The 26,771-nt window shown below is 41.7% G+C and overlaps 1 protein-coding gene across 1 annotated transcript in view; it reads left to right on the forward strand.

Annotated features, from left to right (window-relative positions):
- The first annotated feature begins 8,069 nt into the window (after positions 1-8,069).
- The window catches only part of mylk4b (myosin light chain kinase family, member 4b), an 80,217-nt gene continuing 61,515 nt past the window's right edge, over positions 8,070-26,771 (forward strand). Inside the window, exons 1-2 of the mRNA XM_060915726.1 lie at positions 8,070-8,251; positions 17,501-17,726. Of these exons, the coding sequence (XP_060771709.1) occupies positions 8,070-8,251; positions 17,501-17,726 (408 nt within the window). The remainder of the gene's footprint in view (positions 8,252-17,500; positions 17,727-26,771) is intronic.

The following is a 26,771-nucleotide window of genomic DNA, read 5'->3' on the forward strand; positions in this document are numbered from 1 at the left end:
AAGTCACATTTCTCTGGCTTTACAAATAGACCATTCTTCAATAGGTGTCTCAAGACCTGGCAAACGTGTAGGACATGCTTGTGTAAGCTCTTGGAAAAGATCAAAATATCATCAAGGTACACTAAGACATATTGATTTAACATGTCCCTAAGGACATCATTAATAAGAGCCTGGAAGACAGCTGGTGTGTTGGTGAGGCCAAAGGGCATAACCTGGTTTTCGTAGTGCCCGGTAGGTGTGTTAAAGGCTGTCTTCCACTCGTCGCCTTGTCAGATTCATACCAGATGGTAGGCATTTCGCAAGTCCAACTTTGTAAAGATGGTGGCACCTTCAAGAAGTTCAAAAGCAGAGGCCATAAGGGGTAGTGGGTATCGGTTCCAGATAGTGATCTTGTTTAGACCTCTATAATCTGTGCAAGGCCAAAGACCTCCATCTTTCTTCCCTACGAAGAAGAAACCTAGCCCTAGCAGTTGAAGATGAGGGATGGATGACACCTGATGCCAGAGCCTCCTTGTTGTAGCTGCAGAACTTTACTTTAGATCTGGAAAATTCCAAATGATGCAAGTTTCGCACCAAACAGGTTCCATACAAGGTCTTGGTAACAGAGAGCTTACAAAAGGAAGTCCAAACAGGCAGCATATAAAACAATCCAAAAAGTAAAACCAGGGCAAAAACAGGTCCAACTCAAAAACACAGAAGATGATACAGAAGAGTTTCCAAAAAATGATACAGAAGAGTTTCCAAAAAAACTGAGAGCAGCAAATAGGAACACTAAGAAACTAAGGCACAGTGTCAAAAATAGCAGACAAAAGGTCACAAACTCTAGGCTTACATTCTCAGGAGCACAACAGACTGTAGAACTCACCAAAGAGCACCAGGCTAGGAACACAGTATATACAGTCATGATCAGAAGTTTACATACAGTGGCATAAATGTCATGGCAATATTTGGGCTTTCAATTATTTCTTTGAACTGTTCTTTTTCTGTGGCAGAATATACAGCATACAGTGGAGCTTGAAAGTTTGTGAACCCTTTAGAATTTTCTATATTTTTGCATAAATATGACCTAAAACATCATCAGATTTTTAAACAAGTCCTAAAAGTAGATAAAGAGAACCCAGTTAAACAAATGAGACAAAAATATTATACTTGGTCATTTATTTATTGAGGAAAATGATCCAATATTACATATCTGTGAGTGGCAAAAGTATGTGAACCTCTAGAATTAGCAGGTAATTTGAAGGTGAAATTAGAGTCAGGTGTTTTCAATCAATGGGATGACAATCAGGTGTGAGTGGGCACCTTGTTTTATTTAAAGAACAGGGATTTAAAGAACAAAGTCTGATCTTCACAAAACACATTTGTGGCAGTGTATCATGGCACGAACAAAGGAGATTTCTGAGGACCTCAGAAAAAGCGTTGTTGATGCTCATCAGGCTGGAAAAGGTTACAAAACTATCTCTAAAGAGTTTGGACTCCACCAGTCCACAGTCAGACAGATTGTGTACAAATGGAGGAATAACAAGACCATTGTTACCCTCCCCAGGAGTGGTCGACCAACAAAGATCATTCCAAGAGCAAGGCGTGTAATAGTCAGCGAGGTCACAAAGGACCCCAGAGTAACTTCTAAGCAACTGAAGGCCTCTCTCACATTGGCTAATGTTAATGTTCATGAGTCCACCATCAGGAGAACACTGAACAACAATGGTGTGCATGGCAGGGTTGCAAGGAGAAAGCCACTGCTCTCCAAAAAGAACATTGCTGCTCGTCTGCAGTTTGCTAAAGATCACATGGACAAGCCATAAGGCTATTGTTAAAATGTTTTGTGGATGGATGAGACCAAAATAGAACTTTTTGGTTTAAATGAGAAGCATTATGTTTGGAGAAAGTAAAACACTGCATTCCAGCATAAGAACCTTATCCCATCTGTGAAACATGGTGGTAGTATCATGGTTTGGGCTTGTTTTGCTGCATCTGTGCCAGGACGGCTTGCCATCATTGATGGAACAATGAATTCTGAATTATACCAGTGAATTCTAAAGGAAAATGTCAGGACATCTGTCCATGAACTGAATCTCAAGAGAAGGTGGGTCATGCAGCAAGACAATGACCCTAAGCACACAAGTCGTTCTACCAAAGAATGGTTAAAGAAGAATAAAGTTAATGTTTTGGAATGGCCAAGTCAAAGTCCTGACCTTAATCCAATTGAAATGTTGTGGAAGGATCTGAAGCGAGCAGTTCATGTGAGGAAACCCACCAACATCCCAGAGTTGAAGCTGTTCTGTATGGAGAAATGGGCCAAAATCCCTCCAAGCCGGTGTGCAGGACTGATCAACAGTTATCGGAAACGTTTAGTTGTAGTTATTGCTGCACAAGGGGGTCACACCAGATACTGAAAGCAAAGGTTCACATACTTTTGCCACTCACAGATATGTAATATTGGATAATTTTCCTCAATAAATAAATGGCCAAGTATAATATTTTTGTCTCATTTGTTTAACTGGGTTCTCTTTATCTACTTTTAGGACTTGCGTGAAAATCTGATGATGTTTTAGGTCTTATTCATGCAGAAATATAGAAAATTATAAAGGGTTCACAAACTTTCAAGCACCACTGTACATCTTTAATAAAAAAAAAAACACTAGAATTTGGTGCACAAGTTTTAATTTTCTTTGGGTTTTCGGAAATCAACACAAGGTCAAAATTATACATACAGGGTCAAAAATAAACATACAGCACACCTAATATTTGGGTAAAATGTCTCTTCACAAGATTCACCTTGAACAAACATTTTTGTTTCCCATTAACAAGCATCTGGCAGAATTCTGGTTGGATATTTCATGACGCTTCATGGTAGCTTTGGTAGAATTCAATAAAATTTGGGGGGGGGGGGGTTCTTGGCATGGACTCGACTTATAAGCATGGTCCATATATTTTCAATAGGGTTGAAGTCAGGACTTGTTTTAAGCTTAATGTTAGCCTGCTTTATCCTCCACAACCAGCTCTGATGCGTGTTTGGGTTCATTGTCTTGTTGTAACTCCCAAGTTGTGTTCAAGTTTCTGATGGTTTATGCTAAAGAATTCTGAGGTGGTCCTCCTTCTTCACTATTCCATCCACTTTGTGCAATGAACCAGTTCCACTGGCAGCAAAACAGCCCCAGAGCATGATGATCCTACCACCACCACCACCACCACCAAAAATGCATTCTTTTGGTTATGAAATGTTTCAATTGTCATAAGAAATAAGGAGGCATTTGGCACACTGAAGGCTTTGGAAGATATTCTTATTCCTTCTGAACTCACATGGAATGCAAGTGTAATCTACACACAGTATGAAATGTACATAACTAATAATCCGGTGAGGGAATGACTTGTAGCTTTTATAACATGAGTAATAACAGGAAGCTTTTTCATGAACATTCCACAACATTAAATATGACTATTAATTGAAATAAATCACTAGGTGAAAATGTGAATTTAAATACATTTAATCTAAACCTTAAAGGAACCTTAAATTTCATAGGGTTTTTAAGTTACCTTTAAAGCTATATGGGCTTTCAATTTCATAAGATCGGTGAAATTTAGTTCCCTCTGAAATTTGGTCATTGTGATACTGTAAATGTTTATTTCTGCAATATCTCATTAAAAAAACAGGCCACTCTGTGGTTTAAGGTTACGTTTTTGTTTTTTTTTTGGCTGGAAAGTTATTTAATTTGAGGGGATTCCCTAGCAAATAATGTGCATGAAATCGCTCAATTCGTGCAGTTAAGCAGACAGAGGAAGTCAGGTGTGCGCAGAGGAAGTCAGGTTTACCTTCTTCTTTTGGGTTTATGGCAGCTGGCATCCACAGTGTTGCATTACTGCCATCTACAGGTTTACCTTTGACCATGCACTGACAGTTCCATCATTCTGTCACTAAACGAACAGCTGATCACACCAAGGTGCTTGCTGACCACCAATATTTATTAGTTTGGTCCTGCGTTTCCTTTCCTTCGCAACATAACGTCTTTTCTTCTCACTTTCCATTACTATAGTCGGTCTTTCACATTTCATTCGCACACTCACTTTTCTCACCTGTTCCAAATTTGTATCCCACAATACCTTGCACGAACAGGGAAAGCCCACCAAGTGATGCATGATGTAGTATCTTGAATTGGGTCATGGTGAAGCAGGAAAAAATAGTGGAGAATTTGGGGCCACGTGGCCCTAAATTCATTAATTGTTCTATTTAAAAAAAAAAACTAATAAAATTGTAAGTCTGTGGTTCAAATTCAGTAGCTTTCGTTCCACTAAGCAAAAATAATTGGGTGTCAGGGAAAATTCTTTTTATGACCTGCACTTGAAAAATCTGAAAGGCAGTCTACCTTTAAGACCAGCCCTTAAATTTAGTAGTAATTGTAAGTATCTTGACTGAACTTTTTAAATTAATTAAATATACTCGTAACTTTAAGACCCTTTATTCATATTCTTAAAAGTAGTAGTGACTTTAAGTACATTTCAATGTCAAATTTAGTAACTTTAAGTGATATCTTTATAAGGCAGTCACACTAGAGGCGGAATGAGCCGGAATGCCGTCGGAATGAAAATTCCTCGTATATTCCGGGATATTCGAAGTCCATTCTAAAAATTCTGACTGCATTCTGAGTGCATTCCAAACATTCAGGCCCATTCTTGTGGCCGGCCCGAATGTTTTGCTCATGCTCAAAACATTTGAGGTGCATTCAAAGAGAAACATCGAACGGCATTCGAAGTGTATTCTAACTGCATTCTGACTACATTCTAAATATTCTTACAGCATTCCAACAGTATTCGAAACATTCTGATCACATTTGAGGGAAAAATCAAAATGGCAAGCCACTTCAAATCCTGCCAGAATGTCCCGAATGTGCCTCGAATGAGCCAGAATGCCATCGGAATGAAAATTATTCATATATTCTGGGATATTCGAAGTACATTCTAAGTATTCGAGCTGCATTCTCTTTCAATTCTTAGACGTTCAAAACATATTCGGTGGCTGTTCCAGGAGCATTCTGACTGCATTTGAGGTGAATTCATAGAGCATTCAAGGCACCTTCCGACCAGACTTCGGGTGGTATTCGAGCAGCAATCAAGCCGCACTCGTATGGTATTCGAAGTGCATTCTTAATATTCTTACTGCATTCTAACAGCATTCTAGGTATTCCTACTGTGTTCCAACTACATTTGAACTGCATTTGAAAGCTAATAGTCAAGTCAAGTTTATTTGTATAGCGCTTTTAACAATAAACATTGTCGCAAAGCAGCTTTACAGAATTTGAACAACTTAAAATATGAGCTACAGTAATTTTATCCCGAATCTATCCCCAGTGAGCATGCCTGTGGAGACGGTGGCAAGGAAAAACTCGCTCAGACGACATGAGGAAGAAACCTTGAGAGGAACCAGACTCAGAAGGGAACCCATCCTCATCCAGGCAACAGCAGACAACATGACTATAACATTAACAGTCCTAACATAAAGTCAGCTTCGTTGATGCTATAAACCCCCCACCGACGGAAACCCGAGCGCAAAACCATTTACGACAACCGCAGTCCCAAAGTCAGCAAGTCAACTGCAGTCCTAAAGCCCTAAAGCCCTAATACACCCAGAATTTTCAAGAATCATTCGAGGCGGGTTCGAAGCGCATTCTAAGTATTCGAACGGCATTCTTATAAAGCTGTAAGAATGTTTTTCAGTTTGAAATTCCCGCCCGAATGTGGCACGAATTTTGAAAAATTTTTCATTCCGGCTGGTTCTGCTTGATTCCTGCTAATTCCGAATAAGTGTGACGGGGGCCTTAATGCTATTTTTAACAGCATGTCGTTATCTTTCAGAAGTCAAAGAAAGTGATTTAAAGTTATACTATAAGAATTCTTAAAGGTATCAGTAAATACATTGAAATTTAGCATTCCGTAAACTTTTAGGATACTTCAAGAATATCTTAAAGCTGTTAATTCGTCTAGTGAATTGTACTGTTCATAAGAAAATTATAAAAATGTAGCAGAATTATTTTTCTATGACAGCACGCCCTATGTTGTTATATTTCTTACTTAAGGACCCGTTCATATCACAATCCTAGAAGTGACACTTGCTAGTTGAGTAATATGAATTCACCTACATGAAAAGGTCTATGTGAAAAGAACTATTTGTGGTTGTTCTTCTTGTACTTGTGGTGTGAATTAAGTTTGTAGAGATGGCACGAGAGATAAAAATATAGTACATCAGCAATAAAGATAAATTGTTTCCTTCAGTATCGCACAATTAGAGGAAGTCTACAATAGCAGCTGGAGAGCTCTTTAAATAAGAACACCAAAAGTAAGACCGCCAGCTAGCTGCAGGGGCACGACTAAAGATACATGCTTGTATTACACACTGACAGCACCATTTAGAAGTCAGATTAAGCCCTAAATAAATTCATCATATCAGCAGGGTTTTACTGTTTCAGCACCTCTTAGACTGCACTTCATCTGCAGGATCTGTGTCTGTTTGCTGGCAAGCAGCCAATGTCAAGAGATTTTCATATGTTTATCTATGTTGAATGGGTGCAGGAGGGAAAACGTAGAAAGATTTTGTTAAAGACTATATATTCAAATACAATATGAAAGCTAGACAGCCTTTCAATTTCACAAAATCGGTGAAATTTAGTTCCCTCTGAAATTTGGTCATTGTGATATATGTTTATTTCTGTAATATCTCAAAAAATAACAAAAAATAGGCCATTCTATGGCTGGGAAGTTATTTAATTTGAGGGAATTAAAGCAAATAATGTGCATGAAATCGCTCGCTTCACACAGTCAAGCAGACAGAGGAAGTCCATGTACACATGTGCAGGTTTACCTTCTTCTTCTTTTGGGTTTTACATCAGCTGGCTTCCACAGTGTTGCATTTTACCTTGACCGTGCACTGACCGTTCCATCATTCTGTCACTAAACGAACAGCTGATCACACCGAGGTGCTCGCTGACCGCCAATATTTATTAGTTTGGTCCTGCGTTTCCTTTCCTTCACAACATAATGTCTTTTCTTCTCGCTTTCCGTTACTGTAGTCAGTCTTTCACGTTTCATTCGCACACTCACGTCCTCCATTTCTCTCTCCAGTTTCATATTTGTATCCCGCAATGCCTTGCATGAACGGGGAAAGCCCACCATGTGATGCATGATGTAGTATCTTGAATTGGGTCATGGTGAAGCAGGAAAAAAAAGCGGAGAATTTAGGGCCATGTGGCCCTAAATTCATTAATTGTTCTAGTTTTAAAAAAACTAATAAAATTGGAAGTCTGTGATTCGAATTCAGTAGCTTTCGGTCCACTAAACAAAAATAATTGGGTGTCGGGGAAAATTCTTTTTATGACCGACACTTGAAAAATCTGAAAGGCAGTCTAGCTTTAAATCAGACAGTGCTTATATGTAGAAGCACTCAGGTCAGTTTTTTATTCCCTACAGGATTTACTTGATTTGTTTTATCAGGATTCAATATGTAAAAAAAATTATTTATATTTCTGATCTACTTGGATATTATTTTAATTATATCAAGTGTTTTTGTGTTGCAGTTGTCAGTACTGGTCTCGAATTATTCGTTTCTGTTTTTTACTTTACCTAAGTGTTCTGTCTGTATTACATTTTCACAAAATTCATGCTTTCTTTGGGAAGCAAAAAGTGTGGGATCGACAAGATGCTAAAGTAGTTTATTAGAAACAACCATCTGGAAATGAATGAAATGAAATAACCTTTTGGTTTTAAGGTTAAACTGCTGTTATTGTTTCGAAAAAAAAATTTTCATGAGATCTCCTTGGATCATTAACGGTTCTTGGCAATGTGAAGGGTTCTGTCCTCCATAGAACCTTTAATTAAAACTGACAAGATCTCTTTTTTCTAAGAATGTCAGCTTGCTGTCTTTGTTTCTCACACACACACACACACACACACACACACACACACACACACACACACTGCTGTGATTCCATATACCCGACAATAACAAGTTACACTCCTCCCTCCTGCCCACCTCCCTCTTCCCCAACATGCAACTAATTCTGCCTTGTCTTATTGAGTGTATGGTCATTCCAATACTCACCTCTGAGCCTGCTCAGACTGAGGACAACACACACTTTGACTTTGCATCTGCTGCTGAGAGAAGAACAGGGAAGGGAGAGAAAGGTGGAATCCAAATTAAAAAAGTGTTGAAGGAGATGGGAGGAAAAGGGAAGAAGATTTTAAATATCGCTAAATATCAAGTGTAAGTAAAAAGTGAGTGAGTGTGGTGACTCAGTCTTTATACTCAGTATTGTGGAAGCCCTTGATGCTATTGGATGTCGGAGATTAAATTTTGCTTCATCAGGGCATATTGCATGAGTCTTTCCCTAATTAAACTTGAGATAACAGCTGACAGTGTATATTATAAAAACAACACACTCATGACCTTGAGCTTCACCTTTTCTTGGGAATAAATGACTTGCATGTGTTTAGATGTTCGTAGATTCCTGTTTGCATATGTGTAAGCATGTGTGTCTATGGACCCTGTGTATTCATCCAAGGGGAAAAGTGGCTCCTTGTAATTGTATACTTTGGCAATTACATCAAGCAGCTGTGGGAGTGATGAGAATGAAAGAAGAGAACAACAGGATTGATGTTCAAGACATTCTCTCACGCTCTTTTCTTCTTTCTGGATATCACCGAGTACATTTAATGAATTACTCTTGAAAAACGGACCCTTATTTGTTGCCTCAAACGCTGCTGATCTATTTGGAGGGCACACCAGTTGTTGTGTTTTCTTACACCTGATCATTAAGTATTGAACTGAATCAAGGGAAGAATTTTTGGAAACAATAAACCTACTAAGTTGAACAAATCATAATTTCATATTCAATGTGATCTGGTTGAAATATAATGTGCATATATTGTACCGTAATATGCATTTGCATTTGATGTTTTTAAAATGTTTCAATATTTACTCACTAATACTTTTTTTCTCTGGATGTATAAATTTTTCATGACTGTTATTTTTGTAGAATGCACCTGGTGGGATTCCACTTGGTTTATATGCGGGAGCCCCCGAGCTATAGATAGAGCGCATGCTTTGAAGTAGTTTGTCATGCAAAACTTTACCCACCCATATGCTGCCAAGTATAAACTGTCAATCAAATTTAATGGAGAGGAAATAGTGCTCTAATTTTCTGAACGTTTTGCCTGGATACTGGTCCTACTGAGCTACTCGTTCAAGATGAAGGGGGGAAAAAAAGAATTTTCACTGCTAACTCTATGCATTAAGGCATTTTTAATGTTTTAGGATAAGTTATAATATTTAATTTTCTTATCCAAAATAAAATCCGAGCAAAAACTTACCGTATGTTCTTCACACTACTGACTGGGCTGCATGTTGACATTTAATCTTTAGCTGATTAAAACTTCTTTAAATGATGTTGAAAATGAATAGAGGTTTCACAAACCACACAGTCATGTTAAGTGTCTAATGCTGGCTGGAATGTTGAATTTTAAAATGAAATTTAAAAAAAAAGGGAATAAATGCATATATTAATGGTTCTACAGAATTTCTTAAACATTGGTAAATACACTTTTTTATACTTGAAAGCAATTATAAAAAAAGAGGTCTGAAATAGTGTTGAATAATTAAGCTGTTCCACAAAATCGAGTTGTACGTGAGCTGATAGCCGCTATAAGCCATGTACGACGAGATTGAGTGGAATAACTGTTTTATTCTATCCACATTCACTGGATTTTGAGAAACAGAGCATTTTTATTTTTATTTTTTGCAAATTTGATCAATAAAAACTTTATACAAAACTTCCGACAAAATCATCTCTGCTTGGAATGTAAACAAACCAGTGAAATGACAGGAGCAATTTGTGAAAAATGTTATAATAATAATAATTCTTTAAAAATTTTAAAAAGATATGTTCTTACCATCAAATACTTTTATTCCATATTTTGTTGCTTTTTTAAATTTTTTTGGGTTTTGTCTTCAAGTAAAGTTTTTATTTCATCCTAGGTTGGTTCAGTAACATGGTCAGCCATTTTGTTATCTCCCCCCCAGCAAATAATGCGGTGGGGACATAGCTATCACTTTGTCCATCTGTCCGTCCATCTATAAACATTTTAGTTTCCGGAGCCTAACTCAAAAACTATGAAGAATTTTTTTTTTTTTCACAAAACCTCACAGTTATGATAAGTGATAAGAGGACTTGTGCCTTTTGACATTTTGGGATTTCTGTGATTTTTATTTTTTCCATATTTCCATGACATCCAATTCAACTTGGGAAAATTTGGAGAGGGGATTCATGTGGGGGCTGGGGGGATATGCCATCTTCTGATGACTCTTGCTTTTCTCTACTCATGGTATACGGTATGAGCTAATAGCCGAGTAGTAAAATAGCCAATCAGAGTGCGCGATTGCTCATATCCAATGAATACAGATAGAATACTAATGGTTATACAGAATTTCTTAAAGATTGGGAAACACACATTTTATACTTGGAAGCAATTATAGAAAAGGGTCTGAAATCTCATCTCATCTCATTATCCCTAGCCGCTTTATCCTGTTCTACAGGGTCGCAGGCAAGCTGGAGCCTATCCCAGCTGACTACGGGTGAAAGGCGGGGTACACCCTGGACAAGTCGCCAGGTCATCACAGGGCTGACACATAGACACAGACAACCATTCACACTCACATTCACACCTACGCTCAATTTAGAGTCACCAGTTAACCTAACCTGCATGTCTTTGAACTGTGGGGGAAACCGGAGCACCAGGAGGAAACCCACGCGGACACGGGGAGAACATGCAAACTCCGCACAGAAAGGCCCTTGCCGGCCACCGGGCTCGAACCCAGACTTTCTTGCTGTGAGGCAACAGCGCTAACCACCACACCACCGTGCCACCCTCGGGTCTGAAATAGTGTTGAATAAATATTTGTTATTTACCAGCTGGGAGGTCCGTATCGTGAAATACCATGACCGAGGTCGTATTCAAGGCCGAGGTCATGGTATTTCACCATACAGACCGACCTTAAGCTGGTAAATAATATATTAATTTTTTTCTTTACCGAATTCAAATAGAAAACGAGAGCACCCGAAAGGGAAAACCGAGCAGAGGCGAGCTGCCATTTTGAATCCTCATTCACGGCTGTAATGCAAATTGCTTCCTCCTCGATATGCAAGTGCACTTCCATGGCAGGAAAAAAAATACATTTTACCGCCTATGTAGTCCCCTATTTATACAAAATTGAGTCATTCAGGATTCAGCCATGTTTTTGCTCAGCATTAGCAACAGTTAGAGGTTTCTAGCTTTCTCCTGAAATGTTTTCTTTTATTTCTTCTTCCTCAGGATAGTAAAACTCGCTTTCGCTGTGAAGACTGTCGTTATCGCTATCCATGCTGTAAAATTAATGCTATTCTCCTGAGAAATGCGAAAATAAATGTTGACAAAAATTGCTACTATGTTTGTTGTTGTTGTGAACGAGCAAGTCGCCAGAGGTCCATAACCGGGGTCCGTAACTGGGGTCCGTACCGTAGGATACGGACCTGCTCGCCAGCCAATCAGAGCACAGGATTTGATGGAAACCGGACTGCGAAAAAAAATTACAATTATTCTGGAATCTTTTTGCAAAGGTTTTTTTTATTTTTTTTGCTTTTTTGTGACACAGTTTATGACCGTATTTGAACTTTTTGACACAAATATGAACCTAGCTATTTGAATAAGCATTGCACAAAACATCTCATCTCATTATCTGTAGCCGCTTTATCCTGTTCTACAGGGTCGCAGGCAAGCTGGAGCCTATCCCAGCTGACTACGGGTGAAAGGCAGGGTACACCCTGGACAAGTCGCCAGGTCATCACAGGGCCGACACATAGACACAGACAACCATTCACACTCACACCTACGGTCAATTTGGAGTCACCAGTTAACCTAACCTGCATGCCTTTGGACTGTGGGGGAAACCGGAGCACCCGGAGGAAACCCACGCGGACACGGGGAGAACATGCAAACTCCGCACAGAAAGGCCCTTGCCGGCCACGGGGCTCAAACCCGGACCTTCTTGCTGTGAGGCGACAGCGCTAACCACTACACCACCGTGCCGCCTGCACAAAACATGTTTCCACAAAATTTATTTTTAAGGCTCGTAGTTTATGTACATATACAGAGAGAGAGAGAGAGAGAGAGCAGATTTTGATGTTATAAAATAATGTGTTGACAGACAGACAGTTTTTCTTTGATCACAGTGGCGAGAGTAATCCAAAGCCTTTGAATAGTGCGTCAAAGAAAATAGCAGACATTAACATAGCACAGAGTCCCATGGTCCCTTGACCAACATACTTTCAGTGGGTTATATTACAATAAGTGCAGGAAACTGACAGTGACGCACAGAAATAACAGATACACATTCTTTTAAAAAAAAAAATGACAGTGTTTTATATTATCATAACACTATTTGTCATTTTATGCAATATTTTGGGAGTTAATGTTATGAATTACATTAAACTAAATAATTATTGTCTTTAACAAATGAACAGTTATCTTTTGAGAATTTTTTAACAATCATGTAGCACCCAAATATTACACGTCAGTTTATCTAGCTTGACTTTTAATAACAACTGCTTCAGCAATGGAACATTATCAATTAACATCTCTGTCATTGCTGTGGATCTCTCTTATGCTCAGGCACCAGAGCTAATTCAGGATTATATAGGTTGAAAATAGAACATCATTCATTAACTATTTCGCTGGGGAAGCCTCGCAGGACGCTGAGGTTAATCCATACTTGGAGGTTGAACATTGTGTTACTTGGATTATAGTGGAACGCTGCAGTGCATGTGCAGTATCATGCCCAAGTTGGCACCTCATTCATGACTAATTAACTGGGGCTGTGTGACCTTTACTGAGGTGGTAAGTATTGGAAATGTCATGTAAACGAGAACATTTTGTCCCATAGCCTGGAATACTTACTTATATATACAGCGTGTCCTTACTCTTCCTTACTCTATGGTTATAAACCTTACACTCACCCTTCGATTCATGATCTGTTTTGTATTCATTCATTTTATATGTGAATTTGAGCTATAATACATATGATTTATACACGTTGTAAAAAAATATCTCCCGTATCCATTCATCCATCCATCCATTATCTATACCACTTATCCCTCAGGGTCACAGGAGAAGCTGGAGCCAATCCCAGTTGAAACTGGGTGAGTGAGAGGCAGTGTTGTAGTCAAGTCACTAAACCTCGAGTCCGAGTCCAGTCTCGAGTCCCCAGTGTTCAAGTCCGAGTCAAGTCCAAATCATGAAAGAAAATTTTGAGTCGAGTCTGAGAACAAGACTCCAACTGCACCATTTGATGGTGGCTGTTGCTGCCTTTATGTGAAACTGTCTCTGCTACTGTGTTGGACTAACGTTACTGCTCGACTGCCCCATTTTAGTTAACAGGCTACAGATAAAAAGCTTGTACATCACTCAGCAAGCCCCACCCGCTATCAACAGAGCAATGAACATAGCGTGTCACTTCCTTCTCTGGGTGGAGTCTTGCCAGATGACAATTGAAGCTGCTGCAGTTAAGAGTTACCCCCCATGAATCAGTGTTTTGGTTGTATAGAATATCCCCCTGGCTGATATTGTAATGGTACCTTCCATATAGCATTCATGGATGTGGAAATCTCATCTCATTATCTCTAGCTGCTTTATCCTGTTTTACAGGGTCTCAGGCAAGCTGGAGCCTATCCCAGCTGACTACGGGCGAAAGGCGGGGTACACCCTGGACAAGTCGCCAGGTCATCACAGGGCCGACACATAGACACAGACAACCATTCACACTCACATTCACACCTACGGTCAATTTAGAGTCACCAGTTAACCTAACCTGCATGTCTTTGGACTCTGGGGGAAACCGGAGCACCCGGAGGAAACCCACGGGGAGAACATGCAAACTCCGCACAGAAAGGCCCTCGCTGGCCACGGGGCTTGAACCTGGACCTTCTTGCTGTGAGGCGACAGCGCTAACCACTACACCACCGTGCCGCCCCGGATGTGGAAATATTTAAGTTATTCCACAAAATCGAGTCGTACATGAGTTGATAGCCAATGAGGCACATAGCACTGAGTTGGCTATAAGCCATGTACGATGAGATTGAGTGGAATAACTGTTTTATTCTATCCAAATTCACTGGGTTTTGAGAAACAGAGCATTTTTATTTTTACTTTTTGCAAATTTGATAAATAAATCCTTTATACAAAATGTCAGACAAAATCATTTCTGCTGAGAATGCAAACAAACCGGCAAAATGACAGCCGCAATTTGTGAAAAATGCTATACTAATAATTCTTGAAAATAAAAAAAGATACATTCTTTACATCAAATACTTTTATTCTATATTTTGTTGCTTTTTTTTCATTTTTGGGGGGTTTTGTTTTCAAGTCAAGTTTTTATTTTGTCCTTGGTTGGTGTAACATGCTCCGCCATTTTCTTTTCTTCTTTTTTTGGTGGTTGGCAAACCAATTTAAGGTGCATTACTGCCACCGACTGGGCTGGAGTGTGGAACAGGAGATACTGGGGGGAATAAAACAATATTCTTTTATTTAGTTATTTCTGTTTCTTTTAAATATTTGATAATAAAGTGATAAATATCTGACTTGATACACTCTGCCATTTTCCTCTACTCACGGTATATAAGCTGATGTTCTAGTAGTAGAGTAGCCAATCAGAGCATGCGATTGCTCATATCCAGTGAATGTGGATAGAATAATAACAGATATAAGATTATCAGGTTAGGATTAACATAGTTTTCTGATGAAATTCTGATGAAAGAATCAACTGTAATTTGTAAGTGTAAATATTGGTTTAGGAAACCAATATTTTTTAGTTGAAAATTTTTGTTCTTTGAGAAGTTTCTCGTGCTACACTTGTTGCAAGTAACCCGCTCTGTAAGCAACCAAGAGAAACAGAAGAGGAGCCAATACAAAGAAGAAGAAAGAGGAGATAAATTTCAGTGCAGTTGGATTTTCGCTTGTGTAATTGTTTTGGTGGTTCCAGTAAAATAATATTATGCTCACATAATATTATTTGCCTGTTTGATGTAAAGTTTCATTCCTGCACATGTTGTGTAAATGTACACATCATCAGCTGTCCATCGCTAGTGATGATGAGTGCTTCATTAGGAAGCGCAAAAACACAGTATTTCATCAGTGTACACATAAAGCCCAGGCAAACCAAACCACCCAACAACCACATACCAGGCTTTTTGTTTTTGGAAGAAAACCGGAAAAGATTCGAATATATATGACACTAGAGTTGTTTTATTTTAATTTTATATCACAAATTTATTGGAAACCCACAAAAAATAATTGGAATGTTAATTAGCCTAAGAGTTGGTAGGATAAACAAAGAAAAGTGGCCACTAATGCACTGCCATGGCTCTACAGACAGATATTATTGTACGTGTCAGCCACCATAGGTCTTAATACATGCTTGGAAAGGGAGAGGTGAGGGAAGGATATTCAGTTGGCTACATGCCACTAAATCCTACACAGTGCACCTTTAAGGACAGCAGGGGTTGACTGTGCTCATTGTTATTGTGTGAATGAATTGTTGACGGTTCAAAACTCTGAGTGCTTGCCATACTACCAGTGCCAAGAAGCCAGGCAGGCTGTAATATGCTTCATTTTTTAATCACTTCTGAGGAAAATGTTTGTTTGTGAACAAAAGTAAAATAATGAGATTCTCACATCGCTTTCCAACACCAGAAGTCAACATCTCTTAAGTACTGCATGGTTAATGCCTACTGGAACAAGTTTAGCTGATCTCATGAAGCATTATAGTCTATCCTGAGCACTTCACACAGCCAAAGCAAGTGTACTGTTAATCTTGAAGGTCACACACAGCTCAGCTGGTGGAAGATGTTTTCTGATATCATTCAAAACATTAGCAACACTATCTCTGTAGGTGTTTTCTGATAATAATGTCTATTTATAATTCATTAATGATTCTTTATTGGTTCAATTATGTACCTTATCATAAATAGGCGAATACTGCTTTAGAAATATTAAAAAAGTAATAAACAAATTAATTGAATGATTAGTTAATTAACCAATTCATAATTAATTAATTAATTAATTAATTAATTAATTAATTAATTAATTAATGTTACTTGTCATAGTAGTGGGTGGCATGGCAGTGTAGTGGTTAGCACGGTCGCCTCACAGCAAGAAGATCCTGGGTTCGAGCCCAGTGGCCGGCGACGGCCTGTCTGTGTGGAGATTGCATGTTCTCCCTGTGTCTGCGTGGGTTTCCTTTGGGTGCTCCGGTTTCCCCAACAGTCCAAAGACATGCAGGTTAGGCTAACTGGTGGCTCTAAATGTGAGTGTGAATAGTTGTTTGTCTCTTTGTGTTAGCCCTGCGATGACCTGGCAACTTGTCCAGGGTGTACCCTGCCTCTTGCCCATTGTCAGCTGGGATAGGCTCCAGCTTGACTACAACCCTGTACAGGATAAGTGGCTACAGATAATGGATGTCATATTAGTAGTACAGTGTCTAGCAAAAGTATTTTGGAAAAGTGGCCAGAAAAACAACATTGCTTAAGAAAACACATTTGGAGTTTGCCTAGCAGCATGTGGCAGACTCCCCAAACACATGGAAGAAGATTTTCTAGTCAGATGAGACTAAAATTGATCTTTTTGGCCAACATGAGAAATGCCATGTGGGGCACAAACCCAACACCCTGAGAACACCATTCCTACAGTGAAGCATGGTGGTGGCAGCATCATGCTGTGGGGATATTTTTCATCTGCAGGAAAGCTGGTCAGGACTGAAGGAAAGATGGATGGCACTAAATACAGGGCATTTCTGGAGGATAACCTGTTTGAGTCAACCAGAGGTTTGAGACTGGGATGAAGGTTCATATTCCAGCAGGACAATGACCTTAAACATACTGCTAAAGCTACAGTGGAGTGGTTTAAAGGGAAACATTTAAATGTCTTGGAATGGCCTAGTCAAAGCCCAGACCTCAATCCAATTGAGAATATGTGGCATAACTTGAAGATTGCTGTACACCAACAGAACTCATCTAACTTGAAGGAGTTGGAACAGTTTTGCCTTGAGGAATGGGCAAAAATCCCAGTGGCTAGATGTGCTAAGCTAATAGAGACATACCCCAAGAGACTTGCAGCTGTAATTGCAGCAAAAAGTGGCTCTATAAAGTATTGACTTTGGGGGGTGAATACCTATGCACACTCCAGATTTCTGTTTTTTCATCTTAATTATTGTTTGTGTCACAATAAAAGAACAATTTGCACCTTTAAAATAGTAGTCATGCTGTGTAAATAAAATGGTGCTAACCCCCCCAAAAAAATCAATTTTCATTCCAGCTTGTAATGCAACAAAACAGGACAAACAATAAGGGGGATGAATGCTTTTGCAAGACACTGTATCAGCAGCAGCAGTGTCATCATCATCATCATCTCTTTCCTTCTTTTCTTGCAGCTCAAACATGTCTGCTGCGGAAAGCAAGCACAGCAAATCTGATCTCTCTGATGCAGTGAGTTCACTGCTGCCACATCCTGAATCGCTGAGCAACCGTGTCCCACTGGGTGGGGAAGGTGAGAGGTCAGCCACTGGTCGCACGGATTTCTTCCGAAACCTGGAAAGAGTGGAGACTCTACGCAGCTATTGGGAGCTCAAACATGTTCAGATGGAGGGCCTGGGGCAGGTATTCCTCTCACAGTTGAATAGTCAGACACTTAGAACACTTACACCCATCATCTTACCATCCCCAATATTATTATAGTATTGCATTATATGTGTGTTTTCCCCTTAAATACCCAAGATCTGTTATTTGTTCTGAACACCTCACAAATTTAGTATAATATATAGATTTAGGCACTGCCTTAAAGCAGAGCTCCCATCTGTTTCTGGGTTGTAGAATTTTCTTATATCATAGCCAGTCTCTTTTGTTTTATTTCTTTACTGGCTAGCACTGGCCACTAGGCGGTGTGTATGACTGGTAATTACTAACACTGACCACCATATTACACATATGGGCGCTGTGTGAGACGGCTGCCTCTCCAGTAGCTCTGTAGTTTTTAGCTCTTTAAACCTCTTTTTTCCACCTTTTTTTTACTTTTCTGCTCTTCTTATGAAGACATGGTGTGTTTTACTGTACAACATGGATATATTTAACTTTAACCTGCAACCAGGAGCCAGTTTTCTCTCTTATTCGAGAGAGGAGCTGCTGGCCCTGAAAACAATGGCACGAGCCAGGATACGACACCCCATCCCGGCTGAGCTGAGGAGGAAACCCAGGGGCTGCAAAGCCAGAGCTAAGCTAAAGGCTAGGCTAGCGGACAACCGGTGGCGCTACAAACCATCCATTCCCTCCGTTATCATGGGGAATGTGAACTCGCTGCCGAATAAAGTCGATGAGCTTTCTGCTCTGAACAACCAGCGGCTTTACCGGGAGAGCAGCTTATTTATCTTTATGAAGACATGGCTAACACACCTTGTACCGGATGCTAACGTGGACCTGCGGGGATTCACTGCTGTGAGAGCCGACAGAGACATTAAAGCATGCGGGAAAGGCAAAGGTGGGGGACTCATCATTTATGTTAACAACCGCTGGTGTAACCCTGGACATATCTCCGTAAAGACAGTTTTATGTTGCCCGGACTTGGAGCTGCTAGCCATTAGCCTGCAGCCATATTATCTGCTGAGGGAGTTCAGTCACGTGATCACCATCTGTGTTTACATCCCTCCGAAGGCAGACACAGCCGCTGCATGTGAGAGGATTCACTCTGTCACAGCAAGGCTGCAGACACAGCACCCTGAGGCATTTATCATAATTTCTGGGGACTTTAATCACGCTACTTTGGACTCTACTTTGGCTGCTTTTTACCAGGCTGTGGATTGTCCAACAAGGAACAACAGGACAATAGACTTGCTGTATGCTAATGTGAGGGATGCATACAGAGTCACACCCCTCCCCCCTCTAGGGAAGTCTGACCACAACCTGGTTCTTCTACAGCCGAAGTACACCCCCCTGGTTCAAAGGCAGCCTGCAACAACTAGCTCCATCAGGAGGTGGTCCCCTGAAATGGAAGATGCCCTCAGGGACTGTTATGACATCACGGACTGGGATGTGCTGCTTAGCCTACACTGTGAGGACATAGAGGGGCTGACATACTGTCTGATGGATTACCTTAACTTCTCTGCAAACGTGGTCTCCCCCCCCAAGGCTACATCCACACGACAACGGCAACGAGATGTTATTTAAAAATATATCGCGTCCAAATGGGCAACGATCAGTAAAATATCAGGTCCATATGGCAACGCAACGCTTGCTGAAAACGATGCAATACACATGCCACACCTCTAGGGGCACTGTAAGACGGTCCCTTCAGAGACACCAGAACAATAGAAGAAGTAAGGACGCATGCGCATAAACTATTATGCGCGAGACTTCATATTAGCCACAAAGTCAGGAAAATCTGTTCGTAAAATTACATTATAATGACCAAATACAATGAAAAGTATTTTTCCAGTCTCACCTGTGAAAGGTAATCCCATGTGATCTCATTTGGACGGCAAACCTGTTGGTACAGTTAAACGCAGCTAATCTTTATTCTCCGCTTTGACCTATCCAATATGGCAGCAAGGATGACGTATGATTCTACGTGGAAGGCGGCGTCTTTAATGGTCCGGAATAAATTGAATGCTACACGTTGATGGATTAATTTGTTGTTTCTCACCTGTGAAAGGTAATCCCATGTGATCTCGTTTGGACGGTAAACCTGTTGGTACAGTTAAACGCAGCACATGAATCTTTATTCTCCGCTTTGACCTATCCAATATGGCGGCGAGGATGACGTATGATTCTACGCGGAAGGCGGCATCTTTAATGGTCCGGAATAAATTGAATGCTACACGTTGATGGATTAATTTGTTGTTTCTCACCTGTGAAAGGTAATCCCATGTGATCTCGTTTGGACGGTAAACCTGTTGGTACAGTTAAACGCAGCACATGAATCTTTATTCTCCGCTTTGACCTATCCAATATGGCGGCGAGGATGACGTATGATTCTACGCGGAAGGCGGCGTCTTTAATGGTCCGGAATAAATTGAATGCTACACGTTGATGGATTAATTTGCTCTTCTACGCCCTTTTTGAGGAATGTATTGTAGGACTAAAACCAACATCTGAAGAGGTGAGATCGCTCCTTTTTTTCCCTATTTTTGATGGCGGGATTGACTCTGCCCTAAGGGCAGAGTCTCTCTCTCTCTCTCTCTCTCTCTCTCTCTCTCACTTTGTACCATTACACAATACATATTCACAGTGAAAATATTTTGTAAGCACGTTTCATGAACCAAGTTATAGGATTTGTTGACAACTCGCATCGAGTTCGTTACACTTCTACCCGGCGTGAAGCGCTCACAGTCATGTGGTTGTGACGTCATCATAAACAAATCCGTTCTACTCATCCAGACGACTTAACAACGGCAACGTTGCCAGATCTTTCCACTCTGGAACCCGTTCTCAAAAAGATTGCGTTTTGGGCACCCAAAATGCCGGTGCCGTGTGGACGCCAGGCCTAAACGATAAGCAATTGTATCGGAGTCACCTGAATCCATTGCCGTGTGGACAGGGCCTAAGACTGTACGGTGTTACCCTAATAACAAGCCATAAGTAACACAGGAAGTCAAAGCTGTCCTCAACAGGAAGAAGGCCGCCTTCAGGAGCAGGGATAGGGAGGCGATGAAAGCAGCACAGCAGGAGGTAAAACTCTGCGTGAGGGAAGCTAAGGACAGCTACAGGAGAAAGGTGGAGCAGAAGCTGAAGGAGAACAGCATAAGGGAGGTCTGGGAAGGTGTGAAAACCATCACAGGCCACAATACAAAGACCAGAGTCATTGAGGGGACAGTGGAGAGGGCGAATGAGTTGAATGACTTTTTCAATCAGTTCAACCAGCCCACGTCCCCCCCACCCTCTCCCTCACTGCAGCCATCTCTCCTTCTTCCCTCAACACACCTCCCCCCAGTCATCACAGCAGCTCCCTCCTCCCCCTCCTCCCCCACCTCAACACAGACTCCTCCATGCATTACTGCAGACCAGAGGTCAGAGGTCAACTGAGGAAGCTTCACCCCAGGAAAGCAGCAGGCCCGGACAAGGTGTGTCCCTGACTACTGAAGACCTGTGCTGCTGAACTGGGTGAACCACTCCAATGCATCTTCAACCTTAGCCTGCAGCTGGGGAGAGTGCCCACCCTCTGGAAGACATCATGTACAGTATCATTCCAGTTCCCAAAACGAATTGGCCCAGTGAGCTGAACGACTTCTGACCAGTGGCACTCACTTCACATCTGATGAAGACGTTGGAGCAGCTCTTCCTCAGCCTCCTCAGACCCCAGGTACAACATGCCCAGGACTGTCTGAAGTTTGCGTACTGGGCAGGTGTCGGTGTGGAAGACGCCATCCTCTACCTGCTACACCGAGCCCACTCGCATTTGGATAAGGGAAATGGCACAGTGAGGATCCTCTTCTTGGACTTCTCAAGTGCCTTCAACACCATCCAGCCCCTACTGCTTCAGGACAAACTGAACAGGATGCGATTGGACCCCTGCCTGGTCACCTGGATCTCCAGCTACCTCACTGACAGGCCGCAGTACATCAGGCTGAAGGACATCATGTCTGACACTGTGATTAGCAGCACCGGAGCAGCACCAGAGCACCCCAGGGCACGGTGCTGGCCCCTCTTCTCTTCACCCTGTACACCGCGGACTTCTGCTACAACTCAGAACTGTGTCACATTCAGAAGTTTGCCGATGCCACAGCCATCATTGGGTGTATCAGTGACGACAGAGAAGAGGAGTATAGGAGCCTGGTGAGGGACTTTGCTGTGTGGTGCAACAGGAACCATCTGCAGCTCAACACCTCGAAGACCAAGGAGCTGGTCATTGATTTTGAGAGGTCCAGACCAAGGTCACGACTAGTTCTGATCGAGGGAGTCGAGGTGGAGGCTGTGGATTCCTACAAGTACCTCGGGCTGTGGCTGGACAGCAAGCTGGACTGGACTTGCAACACTAAACACTTATACAGGAAGGGACAGAGCAGGCTATACTTCCTTAGGAGGCTGCAGTCCTTTAACATCTGCAGGAAACTCCTGTGGATGTTCTATCAGTCTGTGGTCGCCAGTGTCCTGTTTTACACTGTGGTGTGCTGGGGGGGCAGCACATCCAAGAAGGACACATCCAGGCTGGACAAACTGATCAGGTGGGCCGGCTTTGTGGTCAGCATGAAGCTGGACTCTCTGGTGACGGTGGCAGAGAAGAGATCTATGGACAAACTATTGAACATCATGGACGATGCCAGTCATCCTCTGCACACCGTCATCAGCAACCAGAGGAGCCTGTTCAGTGACAGAATGCTCCTTCCCAAGTGCAGGACGAACAGACTTAAAAACTCCTTTGTCCCTCACGCCATCAGACTGTACAACTCCTCTCTGGGGGTGAGGAGGGGTAACAGGAGGACAGAGGATGGGAAGGAGCAGTAGCCTAGCCTAACAATAAGCAATACCAGACAATGTGCAATATAAAGTGCAATATCTCTCCTGCCGCCGCCCCCCTTCTCTTCCCCCCTCCTTCCCCCCTCCCCCTTCCTCTCTTCCCCATATCTTATTCTTTTTATATTTGTATATGTAAATACTTAATTTATTTTAATTTATCTAGAAGTTTTTTTCTATTTCTTTTCTCTGTTTATCTGTAATGATGCTGCTGGAATCTTAATTTCCCTGAGGGAACCCATCCAAATGGATCAATAAAGTTTTATCTAATCTAATCTAATCTAATCTAATCTAATCTAATCTAATCTAATCTAATCTAGGCGGTGTGTATGACTGGTAATTACTAACACTGGCCACTAGGCGGTGTGTATGAGTGGTGGTACACGTACACAGACAAACCACAAAAAATTGACTCGATGGGTTTACCATTTTTTCTTAGGCCCCAGTCACACCGCCCGAACTTTGCTGGAGCATTCCTGGAGCGGTGAAAAAAATTCATCACCGCTCGTAACCGTTCACCACCGTTTAACAAAAGTTGGCCCCCGTTAAAGCAACGCCGTATACGCTCGGCCACCGCTGATGTTTCTCGAGGGGCCCTCCTACCGCTCCGAAAGTTTTGAGCTGCACAAAATATTGCGAGCGGTGAGGAGGGGGCAATTTTCCACCCCGGCAAAGTTCACCCCCGCTCCACCAACGCCCAGTCAAAGTTTGGCACCGCTAGACGCAAGTTCGTGGACGCTTGGGTCCGCTAGGCCAACGCAGAAATCTTGAACGCTGGACCACCGCTGCTTCGCCAGCGTTGCCCGGGCGGCGATTAAACGTTGCACAAACTTCGGTGGAGCGGTTGTAAGCGTTTTACGAGCGGACACGGGGTTGCTGGAACGGTGTCGGGCGTTGAAGCAGCTATCCATGGCGGCGATGAACTTTGATTTGGCGTTGGTATAGAGGTGTCGGAGCGGGACCAGAATTTGGCTATAAATACGGGGAGAAATGGACCAGGAGCTCATTTGGAATCGAGCTGCCGTTGAGTTCAGACCTCATCTATATCGAATTTGCTCAAAGTTACAGTAAAACTGTATCACCTTGGATGCTGAGAGACTTGCTATGATTGGTGCACTAGTCCAGCAGCAGAATCAGAACCCCCTCAGATTGCAACAAGCTGTTGACAGATTTTTTTGATTTGATTTGATTTGATTCGATCATAATGTAAAATGAAGTACAAAATACATTAAAATCAGGATTACACAAGAAAGCGCAAGCACTTATTTCCATTGTGGTCCCATTAAAACACGTAAAACAGCAATGGCAACGTTATGATTTGACTTAATATTGACTCACTGTACTATGTAAATGGTGAAAATAATAATAATAATAATAATAATAATAATAACAACAACCACAATAATAATAATAATAATAATAATAAATTGACTTAAATTGACTAGACTAGTAGACAATGAAAATGCATTGTATAGACTAGACTGGAATTTGATTATAAAATTTGATTTCAAAAAGTATGACTAGTACCTATGGATAACAATTATAAAGTAAAATGTATATATTAATAGTAAATATTAAATGATGATTAAATAATGATAAAGATAATATAATAGCAAATAATAATAACATTAAGGAAAAGACAGCAAAAACATAATGAAAATAGAAATAATCTGACTGATAGCAAACAATAAACAAAAAATAAAGTAATATGAATGATAATAAAAAAGTATAAAGTAATATAAATAATAATATTAATAACAAACGTTTTTATAGATAAAAATATGATAATAAGATCAACTAAACAACAGTGAAAAAAGGGGAAAAGCTATACAGACAACAGAACAGTAATAAGAATTTTAACTAGAAAAAAAAGAAGGAGAAGAGAGAGAAGAAGGAGAGACAGAGTTGTGTGGGTCAGACAGTGGATACTGAGAAGGCCTGAACATGGACTGTATGACAAGCTGATGGTGGAGCTTCTATCAAAAATCTATCAGAACTTGTATCAAAACGATCCGTTCAGCTCCGTAGTCACAAGCGGTATGCCGCTAAACCAACTTTATACCCCCGCCGTGCCAAAGCCCGCATGCGCAGAACGCCGCTATACCAACGCTTGCGTCACCGCTAAACCAACGCTCGCTACCGCTAAACCAACGCTAAAGCAACGCCGGCTTCAGCGGTGCACCGCTAAGCCAACGCCCATGTTTTCGATTTTTTTCCCATTTTGTGCGCGGTGACGAGCGTTGTCGAAATTCGGCCCCCCTCCCTACCGTTCAAGGAACGCTCCAGCAAAGTTCGGGCGGTGTGACCGGGGCCTTAGGTATGGTGCTCCGCTCACGCAGGCCTTTGGGCCGCGCTGGAGCGCTGCTATTAAAATACACCACTAGAGGGCACTCTGTTAAGGTTCTCAGTTCAGTTCCTAGGTCTTTTTTAATGGAATGCCATTTAAGTCAATAATTATTGAATAAATGAATGAATGAATCCTGAAATAAATAAATCACACACACCAGTCAATATACAGTTCTAGTTTAATAAATAAAGGGGGGTATTTCTAAATGTTGTTTTTCAAATTACTACTTTTATTTATTTCAGGGGACTTTTATATCTAATGCCATATTTATTTCCCAGCTCTTTTTTATTTTCATCCGTCCATTATCCATAGCCGCTTATCCTGTGCAGGGTCACAGGCAAGCTGGAGCCTATCCCAGCTGACTATGGGGGAGGTACACCCTGGACAAGTCACCAGAGGGCTAAGGGCCTCTGCATGCTCTTGCGACAAGGCTTTCACAGACAGCTTTTCGCAGACAGTTGTAATTTATCGTTGAGCGGGGAGTAATAGGCGTGCGCGGTTATTTACCGCCACAACGCAAGGGGGCGCGAAGTCACGAAATCGCTAGGAGTAGTTGGTGGGTGTGGTTAGTGGAGTGTTTATCCTCCGGTTACTTATAATGACTAGAACTGGAGTCATATAGATGTACGTACTTCCTCACTTCCTCGATCAACCGCTCTTCATGCTGCTCCATCTTCGCTCGTGTTTTTAAAAATGGCGGTCGTGAAAACAAAACAAACCGGGAAAGTAGGGAAGCGGAAGTGCGTGTACAGCGGATGTAGAGTGGACCAATCAGAGCCCTCTTCTCTGCGACGCTGTCTGCGAGGCTTCTGCGGTGGTCACAATTTTTGGGAGGTGCGCACAGAGCGTCTGCGAAGGGGGGGGGCTACGCAGACGCCTTCTGCGACGCCATCTGCGAGGACTGCGTTGTCAGCATAAATTGGCCTTAACACATAGAGACAAACAACTATTTACACTCACACCTACGGTCAATTTAGAGCCACCAGTTAACCTAATCTGCATGTCTTTGGACTTTGGGGATGGAAACCGGAGCACCCGGAAGAAACCCACGCAGACAAGAGGAGAACATGCAAACTCCACACAGAAAGGCCCCCGTTAGCTGCTGTGTTCGAACCCAGAACCTTCTTGCTGATACTGTTTTGTCCCATATTGAAGACTTTTTTGAGACTCTGGCAGATAATTGCTCTTCAAGATATAGACATGGATGTTGCCGTTTTAAACTGAGACTGATTGAGCGCCGTGTTCATGTGGAAGATGTCCAAGAAGTTGCTTTTTTCAGAGTGAGACATCCCACACAGATAAACAATGACCAGCAATCATGTCATCTCCTGTCTTTCCATCCATCAGAAATTTTTGCAGCCTTCTCATATATTCCATGCTGCTGTATATTCAGTGATTCAGTGCTGTTCTGGTTCTGATGCTGTTGTTGCTTTGTTTGCTATTGATTTATTTAATACTGACTTAAATGGGGGCGGCACGGTGGTGTAGTGGTTAGCGCTGTCACCTCACAGCAAGAAGGTCCAGGTTCGAGCCCCGTGGCCGGTGAGGGCCTTTCTGTGCGGAGTTTGCATGGAGTTCTCCCCGTGTCCGCGTGGGTTTCCTCCGGGTGCTCCGGTTTCCCCCACAGTCCAAAGACATGCAGGTTAGGTTAACTGGTGACTCTAAATTGACCATAGGTGTGAGTGTGAATGGTTGTCTGTGTCTATGTGTCAGCCCTGTGATGACCTGGCGACTTGTCCAAGGTGTACCCTGCCTTTCGCCCGTAGTCAGCTGGGATAGGCTCCAGCTTGCCTGCGACCCTGTAGAACAGGATAAAGCGGCTAGAGATAATGAGATGAGATGACTTAAATGGCATT

The sequence above is a fragment of the Neoarius graeffei genome, chromosome 3 (genome assembly GCF_027579695.1).
Source record: "Neoarius graeffei isolate fNeoGra1 chromosome 3, fNeoGra1.pri, whole genome shotgun sequence".
Taxonomy (NCBI): Eukaryota; Metazoa; Chordata; class Actinopteri; order Siluriformes; family Ariidae; genus Neoarius; species Neoarius graeffei.